General features: G+C 40.9%; 1 protein-coding gene across 1 annotated transcript in view; it reads left to right on the top strand.

Annotated features, from left to right (window-relative positions):
- LOC124545699 (apolipoprotein D) overlaps positions 1-20,363 on the top strand; it is a 96,417-nt gene extending 76,054 nt beyond the window's left edge. Inside the window, exons 2-3 of the mRNA XM_047124649.1 lie at positions 15,676-15,904; positions 19,609-20,363. Of these exons, the coding sequence (XP_046980605.1) occupies positions 15,676-15,904; positions 19,609-19,904 (525 nt within the window). The 3' untranslated portion in view covers positions 19,905-20,363. The remainder of the gene's footprint in view (positions 1-15,675; positions 15,905-19,608) is intronic.
- Positions 20,364-26,171: the final 5,808 nt, after the last annotated feature.

Below are 26,171 nucleotides of genomic sequence, written 5' to 3'. Positions count from 1 at the left end.
CAAGAGCTGGTTAAAAGGTAACAGATCACCTACGAAGTGGAACAGTATGACGAGAGCTAGTAGTAAAACCGTGGTAGAATCATGAGAAATAATGAAACACGGCAACACAAGATAGGAAGTAGTACAGAGGATAGACAATATATGAGTTTACCAAATAGTGTTAACAGTTAAATAGGGAGATACGAACGAAGAAGACATAAGAAGAGATGGGCAGGCACTTTGTGAAAACGGAAGCTTAAAGCCCGACCCATTGTATGAGGAAGAATTAGAAGGTGAGTTACCGACGCCGGCCGAAGTGGCCGTGCGGTTAAAGGCGCTGCAGTCTGGAACCGCAAGACCACTACGGTCGCAGGTTCGAATCCTGCCTCGGGCATGGATGTTTGTGATGTCCTTAGGTTAGTTAGGTTTAACTAGTTCTAAGTTCTAGGGGACTAATGACCTCAGCAGTTGAGTCCTATAGTGCTCAGAACCATTTGAACCAGTTACCGACGTAACTAAATACAATTCCAAGGCTGCCATCTCCGTGGCAGGCCAAGGAATTATCGCATTTCCATTGTAAAACTGTGTGCTGGATAGGGACTCGAACCTTAATCGCTACTTTTCGTTGGCAGCGCTCTAACGAGTTACGCATCATCACTTCATGGGCCGACTAAAAATCTAAACTTGTGCTCAGGGTGGTTTGGAAGTTAGAAGGCGGATGCATATTGCATTCTGCACGGAGAAAGAAGTAGAATCGGTTATAGCCGTTGGCACATTTGCATACTTAGAACAGAACCCATTCCAAAGAGAAGAGCGGAACCGGCCGCACACTGTAGCCTGGATCTGTAGCAGCACGCCGATGTCGATGTTAGAGCCAAACATGTTACCCTGAAGTAAGGTCGCCGCTCACGGGAGGCAAACAGCGGAGGCCGAATACTTGACTGCAGATGGGGTGCTCGACAATCGCTCTCATTGAAACAGTGGACACCGGAGGAATTTTCAATACCCATCAAGAAATACCGACCAATAGTATTTTCTAAACATCGTGCGCTTAAATTTGGCATCTTTCTACGAGGATTGTTAAGTAAACAATACCCAGCAGTTTTTTTTCTGCGAACGTATTTATTATTAAGAGCTAGAATATGGTGACAATAGCAGTCAACATTTGTTTTACAGGTACTATTTTTGTAAGTAGTCTCCACCATGCTCTATGGCCTTACGCGTGCGTTGTGAAAGAGCATTTATTTCCTGTTGGTAACAGCTCTTGTCCTGTGTTCGTAGCTACGTTTCCACTGCATAATTACGCTGTCGTAGTTTTCAGATTGTGTGTGAGAGAGAGAGAGAGTCCTTAAGCTGCACGAACAGATGGAAGGCTGAGATCACCAGGTTTGGTCCGCGGGGTAAATGAGACAATGATATCCTATTCAACTTGATGGCTCTGAGACTTCTGTGTGGGTGCCCACTGTCGTGTTGGGGCAAGGTTCCTCTTGGATTCTAATCTTGACGAGCATATCGTAAACGGTCCTTGAGTTTGTTCAGTCTTCACATATGCCTCTGAACTGATGCCTGATCCTTTTGGCAGCTCTCTCACGAGAATGAGACCATCACTATCCCAAAAGACTATCATCATGACTTTGCCTGTAGAGGGAGCTGCCTTAATTTTCTTCTGTTTTTGGTAACTGTGACTGATTCCACTCAAGTGGCTAGCTTTTTCTTTCCCACTCAAAGCACTGCACTCGGGCTTCGTCAGCTGTAACGACCCATAGCAGGAAGGCTTCTTCCACGGACTCAGACCTCTGCAGCAGTTCAGGGGAAATGTCTTTTCTTCGAGTGTTGTGATATGTTGTAAGCATTCGTGGAATCCACCTAGCCGGCCGAAGTGGCCGAGCGGTTATAGGCGCTACAGTCTGGAACCGCGCGACAACTACGGTCGCAGGTTCGAATCCGGCGTCTGGCATGGATTTGTGTGATGTCCTTAGGTTAGTTAGGTTTAAGTAGTTCTAAGTTCTATGGGACTGATGACCTCAGTAGTTAAGTCCCATAGTGCTCAGAGCCATTTGAATCATTTTTGAATCCACCTTGAGCGCACTTTTGAATATCCAAGTCTAATTTATTACACACACACTTCTAACAGATAGCTGTAGAGTCAATTGCGAAGTTGTGATGCGTCGGTCTCCAAGAACAATGGCATCCGCACGATTCGCCACGCCATGTCAGGAGCAGTGGGTATGAATGGATGTCCTGAACGGAGTTCAGTTTCTGCGCTTCTAGACGCTTTAACTCTCTTTATCCGTCGCTCAGCAGTACTTCTATCAAGTGCATCGTTACCACGCACCATACGCAAGCGCTTATGAATGTGCACCACGGTTTCTTTTTCTGCAAAAAAATATTCAATTTCTTGTAAAGAATATGTAGCGTAGACGCCATTTGGATGGTTCACTACGGTTCCGCCATCTGTCGGAATTGTTCGAAATTTAACATATGTGCAGAACAAATAATAAACGTGAAGCATCTAAATAGCGGTTTTCCTATAGATACAGTGATAAAAAATATTCCATATTTTGAGAGGTGGTAGTATGGACCAAAATAAGAAAAATGTCTCATAAAAATTGGCTCTAAAATGCTTATTTTAAAACCTATGAGCTATTGTGAAACACACTCTCCTATTTGCTATTACGAGCGACTTACAGAATTCAATAAAGAAATGAGAACACGTCATTCTGTTACACTCTTTCTATTACATACGACCTGCACTTGTGAGCCATCGCTGAAGGAGGTGCTCAATGTGGTATCCATTCATAGTAAAGCATGCTTCTGTCCGAAGTCCTAGGCAACTACGCATTCTCTGAAGAACTCCAGGCTGGTCACGGGCGCGTTAGTGGACATTGATGACTCGTTCCTGTAGTGTTTATACAATGTTAGCGGAGCTTGCGACAAAAATGTTAAGTCCTCCCAGAACCAAAAATTCAAGCGATTAAGATCAAGCGAACGAGTTGGCCAACGTACTGGACCTCCTCCACCAATCCATTGTCCATTACATGTCTCTGAATATGTTCTTGGGCATTTCGGAGAAAAGGGACTGGTGCTCCATCATGCATGAACAACATCTCCAGAGAGACCATCACCATCCCAAAAGACTATCACTAGCAGGACGGGCAAGTCATTCAGGCAAGTCGTTTGCTAGGAATTGAAGATCCATTGCACCAGTCAACCTATTTGATAATATGTAACATACTTTTAGTCTATCGCCGATAATTTCTGCCATAACATTAACTGGAAATCGGCCCTGATGCCTTGCTTCTTCAACTGTGTGTGGATTAGAATCAGTAGATATATGTTGGTAATGAAAACTGACAATCCCATTTCGTGTGAAACCAGTCTCGTCTGTAAACGGTACTTTTGTTGTGAAAACTGGCAGTTCATCACATTCTTGCAAGAGCCATTGACAGAACTGTATTCTGGCTGGCTGATCCTGTGGCCGAAGGACTGAGACACGCCGTATATGATATGGGTGTAGCAATTGTTCATGCAGGATCGCCCAGACTAGAGGATGGCTCTCCTGATGGATGCTGAACATCTACGTTCACTGGTTCCGGGATCTTCTTCCACTCGTTGCAATGCTCACTCCTGCACAACATGACTATGAACGGTGTGAGATCTGCCACAATTTGCCTTTGTTGGAGCTACAGAGCCAGAGTCCGCTGGTCGCTAGAAAAGACGACTGAATAACTGTGCAGACGATACCCTGGCTTCTGGATATTTTTCAGCATTCAGGACAAAGGCTCGACGGTTGCTTCCTCTTGCCAAACATCATGTCTGCCATTTGACGTTCCATCAGAACTAATGTATGCTCTGCACTGTGAATGTGAACACACGGTTAACAGTAACAACACTAACATATGTTTACTGCATGCTGTATCCGTGGACAATAACAGAGGGCTGTATCCTCATATTCTGTTTACTCAATTCCGTTGCTCGTTTGTAGTAGTAAAGCGTTTGCAGCAGAAGAGATGTGTTTCACAGTTTCGAAGATGAGCAAGTGCTCATAGCTCTTAAGGCAAGCATTTTCGAGGCCTTGTATACCAGACATTTTTGTCTCGCTTTGGTACTCACTATCACCTTTCAAAATATTCAATACCTTTAAAAATTGTGACATTACTTGTTGAGTAGCCATCTAGTATATGTTTAGATTTCTCAGTATACAAGAAGCGTATACAAAAGGTGAGCTAATGCTCTCAGGGTGCATGTGTGACCAACGTAGACGGCGCAGGGGTTACGACATTTGGAACAAGCAGATTTTAAAGCGCAATCCGGCTGATATGACTTAAGTTTTCTGTGTTTCCCGAAGGCGATGGTATATTTAAAAGGTTTCGGCCGATCTCATTCCCCATTCTTGTCGAGTTCGAGTTCTGTGTCTAATAATCTCGCCATCGACGGGACGCTAAAAACTAAATTTACTTCCTTTCTATCGAGCGAGTTGGCACATTGCTGTGATTAGGGACTTTAACAATCCCATATTTTGTGATCATCTATTACAGATTTGTTGTACTCTCCATCATCTGAATGTTCACTGTTGTAGAAATACACATAGAAACACAGTGCTCGTTTTTACGTAAGCACACTCGCAAGATTAAATCCTCAGTCTGTACAAAAGACAATGTTCATTTTGCTGCTGTGTGCTTCGTCATCAACAGGTACCAGACACACTGTAGCAACATAAACATGCAATAAATTCCCTTGCACCAGTTTATCTATTTGGGTGTATGGGGCGCGGGTGATGCCACACGTTCGCATCAAGGGGTGAGCTGGAGCTCCGTCGTTTTGTAGCCTCATTATCTGACATCACGTCCAGGATGGTGGGATGAACGTCTTTGAGCATAAGGTGGAACAGTCCTATTAGTGTTGATTACTTCTAATGAACACTGCACGCAAATATTTGTCAGCGCAAAGAGCAGTGTTGTTGCTCACAATGCCGTTTCTAGTGAACATGAAATTGTGGCTGGTGTACGCAACCATTGCGGAAATTGTACACAACGTGGATACCCTCCTCTATTATTTCCTGAACTTTCTGGAGATGGTATGGATGTGTTTCTTGTTCACAGACAACTACGCACGTGTTAACACGAGATATGCATAACTACTGCGCAACTTGACGAGTGCTGTGTGACCCTGTTCCGAAAGATTCTCTTGAATGGCAACTTTCAAACCCTGCAAACATCTATTTATGCAGTGCAATACCAGACAAAAATGTAGAATAATTGATACAGTACTCAGAAGACCTACAATACGGACAGTGAATTTCTCAATACGTTGCAGAGCCATCGAACATCCAGGCAAATATAAAACACAGAAAACGCACTTTGCTGTATGTTCGCGCTACTACTGTGAAAGAACTCCAAGTAGAAAATGCTGTACCTATTTGTAACTTTACCGTCTCTTGTATTCTCCTCTCAATTAACGCGCACGAAGAATGACGAATATTTTTGTAGGGGTACCTTCCTAGTTATACTGATGCAGTTGTTCTGCTTTTTGCCGTAAGCAAGCGGCTTGTTGGCAGTTTCGTTAGTTGTGTGCTGATACATGGCGTAAGGCTATCAACAACATTACTACATGACTATACAAATAACTACATAATTATTGTGAGAATAAGGAACTGTGAGTAGGTGCAACGCATGTGAAAGAATGCTATTAGATACAGTCCGCGTAGTCACCTTACTATGACCATCAGTGTAGGCTGCATAACTAATTCCGCTACCACGCGTTATCCGAAGACACATCGAAAGCACTGTTCTCAGATTTTGCCGTATCATAATGTCCAAACTGTGCACTTCTGAACATGTGTTCCCTCCTGTAAAATCACTAACTGTTGGTGGTGCACACTATATTAAAAGTTGTTATTTATGTTATACACTTCGTATTTTTATGTCTACAAATGGAGAGGGGAAGGGTTTCGACTATGCACAGAACATTGGCTTGTGGAGTAAGGACTCAGGTGTGAGCAAAAGCTTGCCGGACATGTATGGCAAACCACTGGAGCTCCTGCACGTTCAGGAACAACTCTGGTGTTGGTTGGGAAGTTTCTGACTGCAAACACTCGATGACATCACTTATCTTTAAGCTCTTTGCTCGTTACAGATTTACGAACTCTGAAGGGCGGATATTTTTCCGGAGTCCAGAGTTGCTAGTACCTTCCGAGGTATGAGGAAGTGGGAACAGCCGGTTAGTGGCAGTGAGGTTGTCCCAGCTGCGATGTACGGTTCCAGGACGTCCGCGCCTCGGTCTGCAGATAGGCTGGCTTCCTCTGAACCAGTGCTGTTGCAGATAGGCCGACTAATCCTGTGTTGTTTACGGCGCCTTACTTACGCATAGCTCACATCGATATGCGGCTTTAGAACATTGTTATACACGGTCCAGTAATATCAATGTGACCACCGGCCATGTTCGATGTCGACGTGCAATAACTACTCGCAGACGACAGGTAGCAGCACTAACAGTACATGGTATATAAAGCGTGTCGGGTGGATCGAGGAAAAGAGTGCAGTCTTTGTCGTAATGCAGAAACGGGGCGATTTATCTGACGTCCAAAAGGACATGATGCTTGGCTTTCGGGCCACGGGTGGATATCTTTCCGAAAGACTAAATATGTAAACTGTTCACGTGCCGCCATGGTTGAAGTATACCGTGTATGGCAAAATGGCGCTGTCCAAAACCGGTGCCAAAGCAACTGTGATGCCCCACGGGCCACAGATAACAGGTGTGAACGTCGGCTGCGCAGGTGTGTACGGGCGTATAGACACACAACTGTTGAGCAATTGACCGGCCCAGATGAACCAAGAGGGTACCAACTGTCTTCTCAACGACCGTACCGCGAACGTTGCTGCACAGGGGCCTCCGCAGCAGTCGCCAAGTTCACGCACTCATGCTGAGTGCTGTTCATCGCGAACGAAGGCTGGAATTTGCACGTCAGTACCGCAACTGGACTGAATGGTGACAGGCGACCTCTGAAAATGAATCATGTTTTGCGCTCCATCGGACGCGCCTAGGAGTGTACAGCCCTACGACAATCAACGGAAGGGTCTAGGACGGAGGAGAAAACATTCCCCAGACGAGCTCGTTATTGTGGAAGGCACAATGGATCCAAAAATGTATACATCTGTCCATGGGGACCATGTCCAACCCTGCATATACCATGAGGACAATGCAACGTGTCACTCAGCTCGGAGTGTATCTGCGTGGTTCTAAGAGCACCAGGATCATTTTACGGTACTCCTCTGGCCACGAAACTCCCCGGGTTTAAACAAAATCGACAATTTGTGAGACCAGTTCAATCGGGGGCTGCACGTGTCTTGGATCCACAACCGAGAAAACAATCGCAACTGACCACAGCAGCAGTGGAATCGGTATGGCTCCACATCCCTGTCTGTACCTTCCAGAACGTCTCGCAGCGGTCCGCATTGTAAAAGGTGGTTATTCAGGCCTTTGACTGGTGGTCACATTAATGTGACTGGACAGTGTACATTCCACGTCTATTTGGCAGTGGTAGACTTCTGTATGGATAATTGCAAAACTTCGCCGGCCGGAGTGGCTGAGCGTTTCTAGGTGCTACAGTCTGGAACCGCGCGACCGCTACGGTCGCAGGTTCGAATCCTGCCTCGGGCATGGATGTGTGTGATGTTCTTAGGTTCGTTAGGTTTAAGTAGTTCTAAGTTCTAGGGGACTGGTGACCACAGCAGTTAAGTCCCATAGTGCTCAGAGCCATTTGAACCATTTGCAAAACTTCGCTAGGATTATTAATATTGTGTATCTTATAGGTCGTAATACATCTACATGAGCATCGACATACCTACGCTGCAAACCACTGTGAAGTAAATGGCAGAGAATACTTCTCATTTTACCAGTTATTAAGGCTTAATCAATATTCTAGAATGCGGAATGTTTTGTAATAATTTTTTGTGACTAAATAGTACTGGTTCTTGAAATTTTGTTAGAAGGATTTCGTGGGATTATTTGTGTGTATTTGCAAGTGGCCAACAATTCAAGTTTTTCGAGATTTCCTTGACGCTCTCCCATGAGTCTAACAAACCTATCACCATTTGTGATCCCCTTTTATGTTATATATGTTCAATATATCCTGTTGATACCCTATTTGATAAGAGTCCCACGCACTTAACCAATAGTCAAAGGCAGAACACACAAGCGATTTGTAAGCTGTCTCCCTTGAAAACTAATTGAATTTTCTAGTATTCTACCGCCACCGTTGGATAAGCAGCTGCAGCAGCAAGTCGTATACTCCTAGCGCACTCATTTCTTACATAGTTTAATTCTTAATTTCTTTGCGTGTTTTTGGTACTTGCATTGTTTAATTCATAAATTTCGGGCGTATTATAGTATTTGAGAGTTGTAGCATCGCGTTTTAGTATCTGAATAGAGTAAATTCACGCAGTCGTTTGTCTTCTGTTTTTGTTTTGAACGGCCAGTGTCGGTTGGTCACAGTCAGTGTGCTCCCTGCCGCCGTTGGATAAGCAGCTGCAGCAGCAAGTCGTATACTCCTAGCTCACTCATTTCTTACATAGTTTGATTCATAATTTCTTTGCGTGTTTTTGGTACTTTCATTGTCTAATTCATAAATTTCGGGCGTATTATAGTATTTGAGAGTTGTAGCATCGCGTTTTAGTACCTGAATAGTGTAAAATCGCGTAGTCTCCTTCCGCCACCGAGCAGTGTGTCAGTAGTGCGCAAGTAGCAGCATTACTGCATGTACTAGGCAATCTTGTATTTTAATAACCGTTTAAATTTTGTGTCGATTTGTTTGCGCTCTCTGTAGATTAGTTCAGACGTTCTTTGCACAACAGTTTTAGCATGGATAGGGACTGCAACTGCTGTGTTCGGATGCAGGCTGAGTTGGCATCCCTTCGCTCCCAGCTTCAGGCAGTGTTGGCTTCGGTCACACAGCTTGAGGCTGTTGCCAATTGGCATCACTATGGGGATCCGGATGGGGGTTTGTCAGGGACGGCCAGCTCGTCCCACGCATCCCCCGATCGGACTACGACTCTGGTTGCCCGGGATACTGCCCGGATTGAGGCTGATCCCTCACCTGTGGTAGAGTGGGAGGTCGTCTCAAGGTGTGGCAGGGGGCGAAAGACATTCCGGAGGGCTGAACGGAAGGCCTCTCCAGTTTGTCTGACGAACCGGTTTCAGGCTCTGTCTCAGGCTGATACTGATCTTCGGCCTGACATGGGTGCTTGTCCTGTTCCAGAGGTTGCCCCTCAGTCTGCAAGATCTGGGCGGTCGCAGAGGGTGGGCTTACTGGTAGTTGGGAGCTGCAACGTCAGGCGCGTAATGGGGCCCCTTAGGTATATGACAGCAAGAGAGGGGAAGAAAACCAATGTGCACTCCGCGTGCATACCGGGGGGAGTCATTCCAGATGTGGAAAGGGTCCTTCCAGATGCCATGAAGGGTACAGGGTGCACCCATCTGCAGGTGGCCGCTCATGTCGGCACCAATGATGTGTGTCGCTATGGATCGGAGGAAATCCTCTTTGGCTTCCGACGGCTGTCTGATTTGGTGAAGACTGCCAGTCTCGCTAGCGGGATGAAAGCAGAGCTCACCATCTGCAGCATCGTCGACAGGACTGACTGTGGACCTTTGGTACGGAGCCGAGTGGAGGGTCTGAATCAGAGGCTGAGACGGTTCTGCGACCGTGTGGGCTGCAGATTCCTCGACTTGCGCCATAGGGTGGTGGGGTTTCGGGTTCCGCTGGATAGGTCAGGAGTCCACTACACGCAATAAGCGGCTACACGGGTAGCAGAGGTTGTGTGGCGTGGGCTGGGCGGTTTTTTAGGTTAGATGGCCTTGGGCAAGTACAGAAAGGGCAACAGCCTCAACGGGTGCGGGGCAAAGTCAGGACATGCGGGGACCAAGCAGCAGTCGGTATTGTAATTGTAAACTGTCGAAGCTACGTTGGTAAAGTACCGGAACTTCAAGCGCTGATAGAAAGCACCAAAACTAAAATCGTTATAGGTACAGAAAGCTGGCTGAAGCCAGAGATAAGTTCTGCCGAAATTTTTACAAAAGCACAGACGGCGTTTAGGAAGGATAGATTGCATGCAACCGGTGGTGGCGTGTTAGAAAGGATAGATTGCATGCAACCGGTGGTGGCGTGTTTGTCACTGTTAGTAGTAGTTTATCCTGTAGTGAAGCAGAAGTCGATAGTTCCTGTGAATTATTATGGGTGGAGGTTACACTCCACAACCGAGCTAGGTTAATAATTGGCTCCTTTTACTGACCTACCGACTCAGCAGCATTAGTGGCAGAACAACTGAGAGAAAATTTGGAATACATTTCACATAAATTTTCTCAGCATGTTATAGTCTTAGGTGGAGATTACAATTTACCAGATATAGACTGGGACGCTCAGATATTTAGGACGGGTGGTAGGGACAGAGCATCGAGTGACATTATACTGAGTGCACTATCCGAAAATTACCTCGAGCAATTAAACAGAGAACCGACTCGTGGAGATAATATCTTGGACCTACTGATAACAAACAGACCCGAACTTTTCGACTCTGTATGTGCAGAACAGGGAATCAGTGATCATAAGGCAGTTGCAGCATCCCTGAATACGGAAGTTAATAGGAATATAAAAAAAGGGAGGAAGGTTTATCTGTTTAGCAAGAGTAATAGAAGGCAGATTTCAGACTGCCTAACAGATCAAAACGAAAATTTCTGTTCCGACACTGACAATGTTGAGTGTTTATGGAAAAAGTTCAAGGCAATCGTAAAATGCGTTTTAGACAGGTACGTGCCGAGTAAAACTGTGAGGGACGGAAAAAACCCACCGTGGTTCAACAACAAAGTTAGGAAACTACTGCGAAAACAAAGAGAGCTTCACTCCAAGTTTAAACGCAGCCAAAGTCTCTCAAACAGAAGCTAAACGATGTCAAAGTTAGCGTAAGGAGGGCTATGCATGAAGCTTTCAGTGAATTCGAAAGTAAAATTCTATGTACCGACTTGACAGAAAATCCTAGGAAGTTCGGGTCTTACGTTAAATCAGTAAGTGGCTCGAAACAGTATATCCAGTTACTCCGGGATGATGATAGCATTGAAACAGAGGATGACACGCGTAAAGCTGAAATACTAAACACCTTTTTCCAAAGCTGTTTCACAGAGGAAGACCGCACTGTAGTTCCTTCTCTAAATCCTCGCACAAACGAAAAAATAGCTGACATCGAAATAAGTGTCCAAGGAATAGAAAAGCAACTGGAATCACTCAACAGAGGAAAGTCCACTGGACCTGACGGGATACCAGTTCGATTCTACACAGAGTACGCGAAAGAACTTGCCCCCCTTCTAACAGCCGTGTACCGCAAGTCTCTAGAGGAACGGAAGGTTCCAAATGATTGGAAAAGAGCACAGGTAGTCCCAGTCTTCAAGAAGGGTCGTCGAGCAGAGGCGCAAAACTATAGACCTGTATCTCTGACGTCGATCTGTTGTAGAATTTTAGAACATGTTTTTTGCTCGAGTATCATGTCGTTTTTGGAAACCCAGAATCTACTTTGTAGGAATCAACATGGATTCCGGAAACAGCAATCGTGTGAGACCCAACTCGCTTTATTTGTTCATGAGACCCAGAAAATATTAGATACAGGCTGCCAGGTAGATGCTATTTTCCTTGACTTCCGGAAGGCGTTCGATACAGTTCCGCACTGTCGCCTGATAAACAAAGTAAGAGCCTACGGAATATCAGCCCAGCTGTGTGGCTGGATTGAAGAGTTTTTAGCAAACAGAACACAGCATGTTGTTATCAATGGAGAGACGTCTACAGACGATAAAGTAACCTCTGGCGTGCCACAGGGGAGTGTTATGGGACCATTGCTTTTCACAATACATATAAATGACCTAGTAGATTGTGTCAGAAGTTCCATGCGGCTTTTCGCGGATGATGCTGTAGTATACAGAGAAGTTGCAGCATTAGAAAATTGTAGCGAAATGCAGGAAGATCTGCAGCGGATAGGCACTTGGTGCAGGGAGTGGCAACTGACCCTTAACATAGACAAATGTAATGTATTGCGAATACATAGAAAGAAGGATCCTTTATTGTATGATTATATGATAGCGGAACAAACACTGGTAGCAATTACTTCTGTAAAATATCTGGGAGTATGCGTGCGGAACGATTTGAAGTGGAATGATCATATAAAATTAATTGTTGGTAAGGCGGGTACCAGGTTGAGGTTCATTGGGAGAGTCGTTAAAGAATGTAGTCCATCAGCAAAGGAGGTGGCTTACAAAACACTCGTTCGACCTTTACTTGAGTATTGCTCATCAGTGTGGGATCCGTATCAGATCGGGTTGACGGAGGAGATAGAGAAGATCCAAGGAAGAGCGGCGCGTTTCGTCACAAGGTTATTTGGTAACCGTGATAGCGTTACGGAAATGTTTAACAAGCTCAAGTGGCAGACTCTGCAAGAGAGGCGCTCTGCATCGCGGCGTAGCTTACTCGCCAGGTTTCGAGAGGGTGGGTTTCTGGATGAGGTATCGAATATATTGGTTCCCCCTACTTATACCACCCGAGGAGATCACGAATGTGAAATTAGAGAGATTCGAGCGCGCACGGAGGCTTTCAGACAGTCGTTCTTCCCGCGAACCGTACGCGACTGGAACAGAGAAGGGAGGTAATGACAGTGGCACGTAAAGTGCCCTCCGCCACACACCGTTGGGTGGCTTGCGGAGTATAAATGTAGGTGTAGAAACTTGAAAGCAGCGACAATTTACGATAAATGCAGACAATGTGCATCTTTGTCGAAAGGGACAACTAAAATTAACACGAAATACTAGTTATAAAATGTGCTACAGTATCTGCCGATCACAAACGCCGATTTGGTACGAAATATGTTATGCACAACAGACGTAACGTTCGAAAATCGTCAAGAATATACCTTTTTTACGCATACATATGACCTGGAATTCAGGTCGAAGGACTGTTCCGAACGAGGGTACTACTGTTAAAATGGTGTAAGCAGCAAATGTTGATTACCCCCTGATGCCAAAGGACAAACTATGTTTTTCAAGGCGCTGAACGTAAAAAATACACAGTAAGTCACAGTTTTGATACAATCAGTACAAAAACCTCATTTAAATTTTACGTAAACTTTGGGACCTAGGTTTCAATATTCAGTCTATGTTAATAAGATTTCAAAGTGGAGCAAAGATTGACAATCTGCTTTATATGTTCAGAAACGTACAATTTTGAACTTCACTAAACGAAAATGACTACAGTATCAACAAGTCACAGTTTGTTTGATCCATAGGAGATTGTTACTGAGATTCTGAAAGAACTGTACTGGCAGACTCCACGACAAATGCAAACTGTCCCGTGACAACCTTCTTAGAAAGTTTCTAGAACCAACTTCAAGTGAGGACTAGGAACATGCTGCAGTCCTTTACGTATCAGTCCCACAGAGATCGTGAAGAGAAAAATAGGCTAATTACAAATCGCCCAGAAGCGTTTGAGCAATCCTTTTCTCCGCGTTCCATACGCGAGTGGAAAGGGAAAAGCCCCAATTACTGGTACCATGGGAAGTACCCTCTGCCATGCACTTCAGTAATTTACGCAGTTCAAATGTAGATGTAAATGTTGATGTAGGGTTTAGTTGACGCAAGTGATTTTATTCACATACATAACAAACACCGGAAGTCGGCTTATATACGTAAATGTAAGTAAATAAAAGTGCGAATTGCAGGGATATTGCACTTAGCAGATTTCGTGTTGCCTATTATACGAGTGCACCAAAGATAAACTACTGACATCTTTCGTTTGAGGTGATATACATGATAATCTTAATATCAACTACGTTTTCAAGAGTAATCCTTTTTATTGACAGTAGTATATTATGACATGTCATAAGCAACTAGCCATCTAGCATGGTTGCACGAAAGGAAGGAATGTCAAGTTTTATCCTCGCATTGAGGTGATGTAGGAGTGCAACAGACTTTTTTTTTTTTCTTTATCGACGGACTGTCGACAGCCGCTAAAATATATACCCAACATGACGCTGTGTGAGCCTTGTTGTCGTTGAACTCATACAGACTGATCGTAATTGATGACAAACAAACAGCTGCAGGATACATCACAAATAAAGAATGACGAAAGCGTTCATAAACGGCCAACCATCCAGCACGCCACTTTGCTACTTTGGAAGAACATAGCACTTACTCCATTTCTTGTATAGTGCATATACCGTGTGCTAATAGTTGAGATAAAAGAACACATACTGCAATGTGATAAAACATAGTCTAACATGCTGAAGGTACTTACATGGTTAGCCTTTTTCAAAAGTTGTCACATTAGATGTCGTCTGCGCATCAACATCTACCCAACTGAGAATAATTCCGGCCTTTTGTAGGGTATTTTATACGCAAAAATGGATGAAATAAATCAATGCACTAAAATTTTGAAATAAAGCTACAATATTTTACAATTTTAATCATAAATTACAGATTTACAAATATCTCATTTTGTGTTGTATTTATCATAACCAAGCTGTTGTGGCAGCTGCAACGCCAATATTCCACTTTCATTTGGCAAAGATACTTTGTCATTCTGGGACAGTCCTACACACAGTTCTACACGATGCTGTACTGTGATTTTGGTTAGTTGTGCAGTTACATTTGTAGCTGTCCTTGGCGCTAACCTGTTTCTCTATAACTCGTCCTTGCGGGTGTATTGTAGCTTGAAATCGATTCAGTGACATTTCAGGAGCTTTCATGTCTTTGAGACGGCATGACAACCGAATATGAACTGTCAAGCCGGCCTGCAGTGTGATTCTTGTCGTATAATTTCATGTACAGCTTAATACAGTGTCTCACATCTTTAGCAGTAGGTGTCCAAAATAATGAACTAATGTTTAGTAGCTAAATTATTAGCATTAAAATTTTGTTGTTATAAAAAAGATTTTTGTTGCTACTTTTGCAATCTTTATATTTTACGACTGGTTTAGCATCTTCTAATGCTCGAAAAACTCTCAGTAGCAAACAAAAAGAGACTTTCATAAACTTTTAGCATTTCTTCAGTAACAGAATAATGAAATGCGCCAAGCACATTTATGGTTTCTTCCGTAATGTTTTCTTTTTTATTTTCATTAATCTCGAATTAATGTGTTGGCAATTAGCTTACTATATTCACAGTGTCCATTTTAAAGTATTAGGTGACACATCGTAATCTGTTGCATTCGTTAAGAGAAAAATGGTATCTTTTATGGTTTTGAACCCAAGTAACTAACTTTTAATCATAAATAAAACGTCTAAGCCAGTATAATAAAAATGAATGCCTCTTTTAATGTCTTCTCTCCTAATACCTGTGTATATAATGGCTGTATAGCACTTAAGATTTGTTTTCTTGGGTATCAGTGTCAGTACTAATCACAACTTTCTTACACAAATTTAAATTACAAAGAGAGAATTTACGGTAGTCAGAGTTGTTTTGTTTCATTTGAATATATGTCATGATAAACCAATAAATGCCTGCAGAATATCGGACAGTGAGAGACGCCCATCTCTGCAGCAGATTTGCCGTTTTATATCTTGTCAGGGTGCAATGTACGCCATTTTAGCGTTTAACGTAGACGTAATCTTTTCTGGTAAAGTGAGAAAATTAAAACAACATTAAACACAGTGTGTATGTCCTGTTCACAGATGCTTGGCCGATGGTTTGTGGTGCAGTACTACTCCAGCTCAGAGGAGGCGCTGGCCTACCGCTGCATGCGAGCAGAGCTCTCGCTGTCGCCGCTGCGGCCTGAGGTCTCCATGAATTTCACGTACTCCTTCACCGATGACCCTGACAACGAGCTGCTGGCAGGCAACATCACGTGGGAGATTCCTGATCCTGCAATGGCAGCGCACTGGGTACATGCCGAGGACACCTGTAAGAACTGATAATTTTTATTTTTTTTTAAAGAATATGCATTGTTAATAAAGCAAATGGTTGTCCTTTATGAGTCCGGAATCATCGTGAATATTTTTGTGAACAAAACCGTCTGGATCGCTTAATAAATTTCTGTATTACACCGTTTTCGCTACTGCCATCATCAGATGGTAAAACAAGGTTCAGTGTTAGTTTTAAAAATTGAATACTGACAATGAATCGTGTTTTGTAAGTTCCAGGTTTTTGATATCTGATGATGGCAGTAGCCGAAACGGTGTAAAAATGTTAGATGATTTCATTCACAAAAAACTTCGTGTCACTGGCACTTTGGTTTACCAAGGTGTCGTTTATGATCTTGCATTTGACAAAAACACTTTAACACAGTTCAGTCCCTGTAACCCGTGAATTTAAAGGTTAGCTGCTTGTTCACACAGCACGTTTTATACTATACTTTCCATTGTCTTCTTAGAAAATTTTTACGTCTCTAGTAACCGTGTTTCCAATTCTGTTACCACTGTGCCTAAAAAAATATACAGATGTTAAATTAGGTTAAAAATGTGAACCAATTACTATATTTTATGTCATCAGCATTTTTTTTCCAACGGTCTTCTACAAAACTCTTTATTTTAATGTGAGCAGGTCTGCAGCGTGTGTAAATTATCCTACACTTTGGCACACTGATAAGCACAATTCATGCAATTAATGTAGATTCAGAATAGTACGTATAGATAACTGCGTAAAACTTAGTTCAGTATGGCAAAATCAATATCATGAATAATTTGTAAATTAAAGCGTTCTGGATAGGATAAAAATATAGTTAATTACGCACAAATCGAACTAACCGCGATGTAGGAACGTATGTAGCTAATATAAAATATTGAAACTTGAAAACATTTGTTCAAGTGCCAACATCTCATTATATTGGACAGCAAATTGCATGTAGAGTGAGTAGTTATCATATACTGTATTTAGCGATTTTTTATTATTGTTAGTTAAGTACTTAGAAACCATAAACAAAGGAAGATGGGTTGTTTTCGTTTTCTTACAATGTGAATAAAATGTGAACCAAAGGACTATTTAAATATGTGTAGTGAAGAAAGTGAATATGAGTATGAAACTAAGCCTGAAAGTGTCATTTTCAGTAGTGATGAAAGCTAAAATCTTGATCCAGGGCATAATACTTACTTGCTTCAACATACGATATTGGCTTAACAACAATGTGTCTAGTGGCTGTTGAAAGTCAGGCTGTGAGACAGACAGATACTCACTGGACATGAATATGATGAATGTCCGCTGTCGATGTGTTGAAGGAAACTGTAATGGCCAATAGCTGACAAGGTCATTACAGATGGACACTGGCTTTATTAGACTAGGATGGAGAAGGAAATTGTCCATATCATTGTCAATGAAACCACCACATAATTTACTTCAGTTGATTGCAGTGTCTCTGCTTATCCAGAATGCTAGTCCATGAGGATATGCTAGGCTATATGGCTTTGAAATAGAAAATTATTATCAATGACAATCCATTGTTGTGCAACATATTAGAAAAAAGTTTGAGGTAACTGTAATTTTCACACAAAATATGTTGTACGAGAAGGGATAACTAGTGTAAAATATGTATCAGGAACTGTAGTATATTTCACTATTATGGGATCTGAATTTCACAGTTGTTAAAATACATTGCTACTCAGTATCAATACAGGGATTGTTGATGGCTCACAAACTCGTTTTATGATAAATAATGTGGATTTTTAAAAGAAAATGATGTCTCTATTCCGAATAAACTCTTTATTCAGAGGGCTGCTTTGAGACAACGCAATAAGACAGGCAACTTATGAGTTGAGAAAAAGTATTCTTTACTGAAGGCTAAATGACAAGTACAAGTTAGCTAACAAAAAGTGTGGGAAGCAGTGAAACAACATCGGTGATACAGATAATGTTCTTTTATGTACATGATGCAAATCTCAGGTAAGCAGCTTGTGATGTAATTGACACAACTTTCTATGTTTTATTACTCATTTAGCTATTCTCTTAAGTGCACTGCCTGCACTTACACACACTTTCTAGCTAATCAGCAAGAGAACAAATTTTTCATGCTGATGTAAAAAATGGTTTACATCATTGTTTCCCATTATATATACTTATGAAAGGTCATTCAGATTCTTCCCTATGTATTCGTTTTTCACAGACATGTCAAATTGGAGAAAATGATACCTACATTAAATGGATGTGCTGTTCCTCAAACTGTTGAGCTGTTGTAATAATTTTAGAGGGAGTCTCTTGTGTATCATTTACAATCTTGACAGTAAATGTATAACTCCTTGCATTTATCACTTGAGTTTTTGTAATTAAAACTGAAAGTAATGTCAAAACTTCCTAAACTGACATTTTTGTATAATTTTCTGTATTATTCTATTTTTGCAGAAAATACAATAACTATGTATCTCATATTTCTCTGTAATGTTATTATTTCTGTTGCATGGTGTATTAAATAGCGACTGTGACAGGATCAACAGGCCAAGGACTAGAGAATTAGAATCTAAAACAAAATCAGATGCCCAAGTTTTAATTGGTCAGTCGTTCATTGCAAGGATAAAAAAAGCTAAAACTAAGAAATATCAAGAAAAGTTGTTGATGTAATGAGAAAGTGGTAGAGTGGTTTGACACAGCGGTTGTTGATACAATAGACATGTTAGTCAGAGGGGACACCATTCAAACTGACTCATTTAGATATTCACTTCAGCCAAGCACCACAATGATTTAACGAGTTTTATAGTATTAGACCTTTGGACTCTGTACTGAAACTGTTGTATTTCATTGCTGCTTATGAGCAGTTGGGTTCACATATTTTTAAGCGTCTTTTCCTTCAAATCCGTGCACTGGATACTCATCTTCACACGTTTCTGCTCTCCTCTTGTTTTTATTTAATGGCGAAAAAACTCTAATTTCAATCAGCAAAGTAGTTTGATCTTTTTCTGACTTTATTGAGAAGGTTACACACTTGTTTGGAAATTATTTTAAAGAAAATAATTTTTGATGTGAATGAATTTTATATAAATGTGCTACTTCAAGCTATGGTGACAATGTGCTGAAATTGTAAAGGAAAGGATATTTTTATATGCCCTTAACTGTAAAGACAACACTAAACATAATTTAAATCTCCTGGATGATTTTAGCTCTTTAAAATGGATTCATAATGAATGGTCCTTCTCATTTGATTTATCTTCATTTGTTCTGGGATATCTTACAGTTTTACATTATGCTTACAGTGCTTTATCTGGTGTAAGATCAACTCTTGCTTTTGGAACAGCAGTAGTATCTGCTGGGTATTGGGAATCAAGAAGTAAGTTACAATAATTTTGACCAAACATAAACTAAAACTAATGCTTTTAATTATAATATTAGCAGCCCAACAGTAACCATCGTCACTGGTGCACATATACATCCTTGAATCATTCATACTAGGATCCATAATACCCAATGTGCTGATATAAATGAATGGCATGCTGATGGCACAACTATCTTTTATAATTTTTTGAATCTTATCTGTTGTCAGAAATATCTATATCGGTGCTATTTTCACTACTATAAAAAAATTAATTTTTGTACTATTTTTAGCCATGAAGAAGATGAATAATTCATCAAGTAATCTGCATAACTGCTTGGCAATGATTTAGTTATATTACCTCTCTCTTTTGCAGATGAAGGTGTCTACAACACATTTGTTGTCAACTCTGACTACAAATCTTGGGCACTATTACTACACTGTGCTGAAAAATCTAAAAGCCCGCGATATTTATCCAGTTTCATTATGAGTCGTGTACCTGGTCTTCCAAAAAATGTAATTTCATATTTACGAGAGAAGCTACCACGCTATGATATTGATCTTTCATTTATGTTCCCTATGCAACAAGACAACTGCCCTCAAAGTAATGGTAATAAGAAACCACCCGGGATATCCAATATGCTGAGAGGTCACCCACTTAAGCATAAATGAAATATTTGTTACAGGATTCATATAGCAAAAGACTGTGTTAGTAAGAGTACAAATATGTTATTAAGCATTTCAAATGTTTATTATAGAAACTTTTTATAAGAAAATGTGTACAGATTTCTGTGTTATACTTCTGGAATACAATGAAAATGCATTTAAATGCTATCTACATACTAAATTGCTATGTTAATTCATATATATTTTTCTCTTACTGAACAAATAATTTCTTTTCTGTGCCAGCCATTGTACAGTTGCTTTTGCACTATCTGATATTTCTGCTACACACACCTTTGCACATAGATTTGGACTGTATGGGAAATGCACCCTTTCAGTCAAAGAAGTCTTGTAATTTATAGTTTCTGTAACAATGAGTACTGTGTTTACAATATAAGATTGTAATTGCACACTCATGTTGCTGTAAAGATCAAAATTAATTGTAAAATAAATATTTTAAGTTACTGACCTCCTCAACTTATTTAGATCAAAATCTATTGTTTTTAATAAGTGTCTTCATTTTTATTTGTTACCAATATGCTTATTTAATTTTCGCAATACTTATGAAAAAAACTGATTGTATGGGGCATACTTTGGTCAAATTGGTCACTTTCCTATACCTCTGCAGATATTCCTTAATAAAGTAACCATGATGAATTACATATCATTTAAAGGAAGATGATCCTACAAATGCAGAAAATAATGTGTTCCTGCTTAAGTTCAAGATTGTCATTACTGTTTGAGTACAGATTTACTTAGAAAAGCAAGTCTAATTTCAGTACATCACTTAGTATTTTTGTTTATAGATGCAATGTGATGTAACCCCATAACATTTTGTAAATGAGATGCCTTCCAAAAGAACACAATAATACAGAATACAATTCTTTGTGAATACAACAGTAAAAGAAAAGAATTCATGGTTATTTAGTAGCATAGTGACAGTCGTGGACAATTAAAAAATGTAGCTGCAAAAGAGTGAAGAGATATTGACACGATTGACACGATTGATATCCATTTTACACGATGAATGATATAATGGTGTACAGAAGTACACATATTTAGTGAATTATGTACTTTTTGATATACTTAACATAAATATTTCTATCAAATGGATGATTAGCTGTTCCATCTTCATACGTTTAAAGAGGTTAGACATTTTCCCACTACTTCCACACTGCGAAGAAATGTAACACATTGTGTGACAATGTTTCATAAGACATGTTCCTCAGCAACAAGAAAACCCATCGTCTATGAACAATATAATCTGCTAATAGTTCATCACACCATCTGCTGAGTACACTTGAGTATTTTTTTTCTGTAGCACCTTGAGATTTACGTTATTGTTAAAGTCCTCTGAAACAAACACTCATCTTGCACATAGCTAGCTTAAATGTTATTTAAATTCTCACAGAATGTGGATAGAAAGTTTTACATTACACATAATGTACTATTACACATAATAGGTGAACTAACCAAATATTTAGATATTTCTTACTTACTTCCTTTTTTATGTTTTATGAAAGGATATACTATAACAAAAATAATGTTGTGTGTGTTTGCTTGAATGACCCAACAACGAATCATGATGTAAACATATAAAAATATTTCAGAAAAAAGTTATCCAAACGAAAAATTACAATTGAAAAGTAAACCTTGTTGTATTATGTTCTGTAATTTCAGAATCAGAACAAGCAAACCACCCATCAAGAATTTCGAATGAAAATACGGATAACACTGGTAATCTGCATATGTATGTTGCTGTAAATGCCATATTCTTATTGGATCCTGCAATACAAAATAGGTGTTGCCACTGAGGAGTGCTTTGAGGCTTGCAGGATGAGGAGTGCCATACTTAGCACTCTTGTAACCGATTTACAGCAGACTGAAAAGTCGAATGTCCAAAAACCTTTTCAGCGTCGCTCTGAGTTTACAACCTGTGTGTGAGTTTTTATATTTGCCAAAGATATGTGACTTAATATCCTCCATACATGTAACTTGTGATAAAGATTTAGTACTCCAGTAACTTGAAATGAGGGTCTTACAGTTATTACTAAATTTTCAAAGATTATTTAGATTAGAGAAGCAAACTGATGTTTATACTGACTGAAAATGTGCATCACATGTACATTCCAATGTTTGTATGTTTTTGGTCTGCAAATATGCATGTAACAAAACAGTCAATCTTGCACCCCAGTAGCGAAAGAGAGAAAACAGGAAGTGATCAATAATTTAATAGTAAGTAATAGCTATAAAGAAATTCTTTTAACAACTGCTCAATTCAGATTCTCTAAAGGCTTCTCTATAGAGAAGGTAGTATATTTCATGAACTCAGGCCTGGTAGAACTAAGCAAAAAATTGCCCTGTTTTGTATTTTCTGTGGCTTTGCGATAGTCTTCAGTTGTGTACATCATGAAATGCTTCCAGGGAAATTGAAGTATTAGGGAATTAAAGACATATATCCACGCTGAATGGTTGAAGTAATATCTTCACAATAGAAAACAGAGGGTCACATCATCAAATTATATCACAGGAATAAAACTAATTACAGAGTAGAGAAGCATTAACAATGGAGTCCACAAAGTATGATACTCAAACCACCAAGGATGCTGGCTGACACTTAAAAAATTGTTATGTATGTGGAAGACAGATGTATAATTATAAAGTACACAAATTCATCTATACCAGACATAGCTCCGATAATAGTGAAACTAGCTTACAGCTGATTAACAGCAAATACCTTAGAAAAACTCATATTTGGAATCACATACAATTGAAAATGGCTTACTGGTATCAGAAATACACATACCTAATTACGCATAAAAAACTGAGATGGCGCAAGCACTTGGACTACTTAACTGAAAAGTGCAATTCGGCCTGCTTAGCACTTGGAAATATTTCATACGGCACTGACCTGCATGTGGGATCGATAAGCTACGAGTACTTCGCCTACGTTCACTCAGTACTAAAAATACTGTTTTACGACACAAACTTCTGACACGCTGCAGCTAAGGCAAAATAGTATATATTTTACACGAGCATGCAGTAAGGATGTTACATAAAATTGATAACTGGTCATCTTACAGAATCCTCCTCAATGACAATAGTGTTCTTGGATTCATATGGCTTTACATTTTCTCTCGTGCGGCGTTTGTGATTATAAATAAGGGGGAATTTAGGATTAATTGTGAAATTCAGGATGACAACGTCAGAAGCAAACTCCTGTCTAGAATTCATAATAGAATTTTAAATTCTGCAGCTAAAATCTGTAACAAGTTGCTAGCAGGCGTCAGGTAGGAAACTGGAAATCTTCTTGTATTCAGAACCAATTAATACGGTGTTCCTTCTACAATTTTTCAGCATATTTGGATTTAGGACTGTAAATTTTGGATAAACAGCCATAAACATGTTGCATTATTTAAAGGTAACATTTTAATACCTTATTTATTCCAGTTATCTCGGGCGAGATTTTTTTTCATGAAATTATGTCATTTATATACTACAATGTGATAAACTGAAGCAGATGTAGTGCTCAGAAACGTTTTTGGAATAGTTGAGAATGGAGCTGCAGCACCGTAACGCCTTGGATTAAAACAGGAAAATAAAACATTGTTAGTATGATAGCTCATAACCGCTGTCTCTAACTACTAACCAGGGATAAAACTAGACTTGGGCAACCGGGGTATAGCTCCAAATCACTCGGGAATGAAGGGCTCCTGGCACCCAAAAGGAAGAAACGAAGGAAAATAAAAATACGAAAACTAGTGAAATAAATTAGTCAAGTGTATTGTTACCTATGAGATTCATTGAAATGAAACCTGGTAAATACGTCTACCTTTGCCTTACACGTAAGGTGGAACCACGTAACTGCGGGTATGGTGGCCACATCTGTTGGTATAGAGACTGACGCGTGCGCACCGTTTGATGTTGCATAGCCCCAGTGTGGCTTCATGTCGAAGAGCAGGTGGTCACACAAGTTATCGTCCGCTACCGTACATGCCCACTGCTTGTCGAGTTCCTGGAACGGGGAACAACCGTCAATGCCCAGCGTTATCAAGCCACTTTACAGAACCTTAGACGAGCCATCAAGTCGAAACGCTGAGGTATGTTGTCCAATGACGTTATCCTCCTACATGAAAATGCCCGCTCACGCACGGCCATTGCGGTGAAGACGGCATTGCAGCAGTTCCGGTGGGAAACGCTGGAACATCCACTGTACAGTCCCGACTTTTCACCGTGTGACTTTCATGTGTTTGGACCTCTAAAACAAGCTATTCACGGACATCGATTCGCAGCGCACGACAAAGTGTGTGACTGGGTCCAGGCCTGGATCCGACAGCAGCGTACAAGCTTCTTCAAGGATGGAGTCGATCGGCTAGTGTCGCAATGGGACAAATGTGCCAGCAGTTTTGGCGAATATTTTTGGGTATGTGTACGGCGTTTAACTACATTTTTGAGTTAATAAAATCGTTACCGTTACTTTACACTGGTGACAGGGTTACATTTGAAAACACCTTATACAGTAAAATAATCAAACTTGACTTTGAAAATCATTCTGATGTAAAGATATATGAAGCATTTAGTCAACTTAAGCTATCAGATGACGCTGCGTTCAATGCGTCTATGTACTTATGACCACCATATAACACCATGTTAAATAATAACTTCTTATACGCATATACGAGATCATACAGCTTTATTTCTCTTTCTCATACAACATACAAGCAAGTAATCAACAACGGAACATTCTAACTCCATAGAACAAACGAAAATAATAAACAATACTAAAATAATTAACGTCTTTGCCGCCGACTGCTGCACTTTGCGTAATCGTTTGTTTATTTTGTTATATGTTCCCATTCCCACACAGCTCCATCCCAGTAGACCGGAGCGCCAGGTATGTGTTAAAACATTTTATCAGACCTTCCGACACGCCCTTGTGTAAACCACTGGTTATATATCTTGTTCTTCCGCCGCCACATCTTCCACTAGATCCAGTTTATTTGCTGTTGTGGAAGATGCTTGCTTCTGTTGAGGCACCATATTCCGCTGCGAGTCTTGTACATCTTCCTGCTTTAAGTTCAGAAATGTTCAAATGTGTGTGAAACCTTATGCGACTTAACTGCTAAGGTCATCAGTCCCTAAGCTTACACGCTACTTAACCTAAATTATCCTTAGGACAAACACACACACACCCATGCCCGAGGGAGAACTCGAACCTCCGCCGGGACCAGCTGCACAGCCTGCTTTAAGTCTTCCGGCAATAAGTGAGCACGCTTCACTCGATCGACTGATACAATAAGCAGTTTATTGTTAATCTGGAATTTCGCTGTGTGTGCATTACATTGCAGTACTTTAGAAGGTCCATTGCGCGGTGGCCGCAATGGGCATCTTACTACGTCGGTTCGTAATATCACATGCGAACACTTGCTTAAGTCTCGTGCAGAAATGACGGAATATCGCCATGCTATTTCGACGGTTGTGGCCTGAGGGTAGTCAGCTGTGCTGTAACCCTCTTCCATAAATACGGCAGGTCAGTCCAGCTCTTACGGTCTTCAGAGAATTCTCCAGGAAGGCGCAAGGTTTCTCCGTACACAAGCACTGCCGTTGATGCCCCTAGCTTTTAAAACAGTGTGCAGACCCATTAACACTAGTGGCAATGCTGTAGACCAACTGTCACCATGGCACATCAAAGCAGCTTTAAATATTCTGTGCTATTGCTCTATCATTCTGTTACATTCAGGATGATAACTTGTTGTACGGCGACGTCGAAATCCACAAACGTTCGCCGGTTACAAAAAATAATGAAGATTCGAACTGACGACGCTGGTCAGCCGTGACGTGCACTTGGGATCCGAATCTTGCTACCCGTGTCGCCAAAAAACTTCGACTGACTGTCTCCGCTGATATGCATTGAATCGGTACGGCCTCTACCCACCTTGTAAACCAGTCAGCTGTTGTTATCAGATAACGGCAACCTTCAGACATCGGCACTGGGCCAACGATGTCGAGCTGCACGTGTTCAGAACTATCAGATGGTCCGTCAAAGTGTCCCACTGGTTTCTACACATAGCGTCCCACCTTGCAACGTTGACAGGCAGGGCACGCCTGCGTCCACCTTCGACAATCATTCTTAACTCCAGTCCAAAAAAAGCTGTCCGTCAGCAACTTGATACTTGATCGTGTACCTGGATGAGCCAAATTATGTATACTTTCGAATATCTCTCGCTGTAAACGTTCAGGCACAAACGGTCTAGGTCTTCCTTGTGAGGTATCACA

Source organism: Schistocerca americana, chromosome 1, assembly GCF_021461395.2.
Source record: "Schistocerca americana isolate TAMUIC-IGC-003095 chromosome 1, iqSchAmer2.1, whole genome shotgun sequence".
NCBI lineage: Eukaryota > Metazoa > Arthropoda > Insecta > Orthoptera > Acrididae > Schistocerca > Schistocerca americana.
The sequence above is the reverse complement of the archived record's forward strand: the minus strand, read 5'-3'. Positions and strand labels throughout refer to the sequence as shown.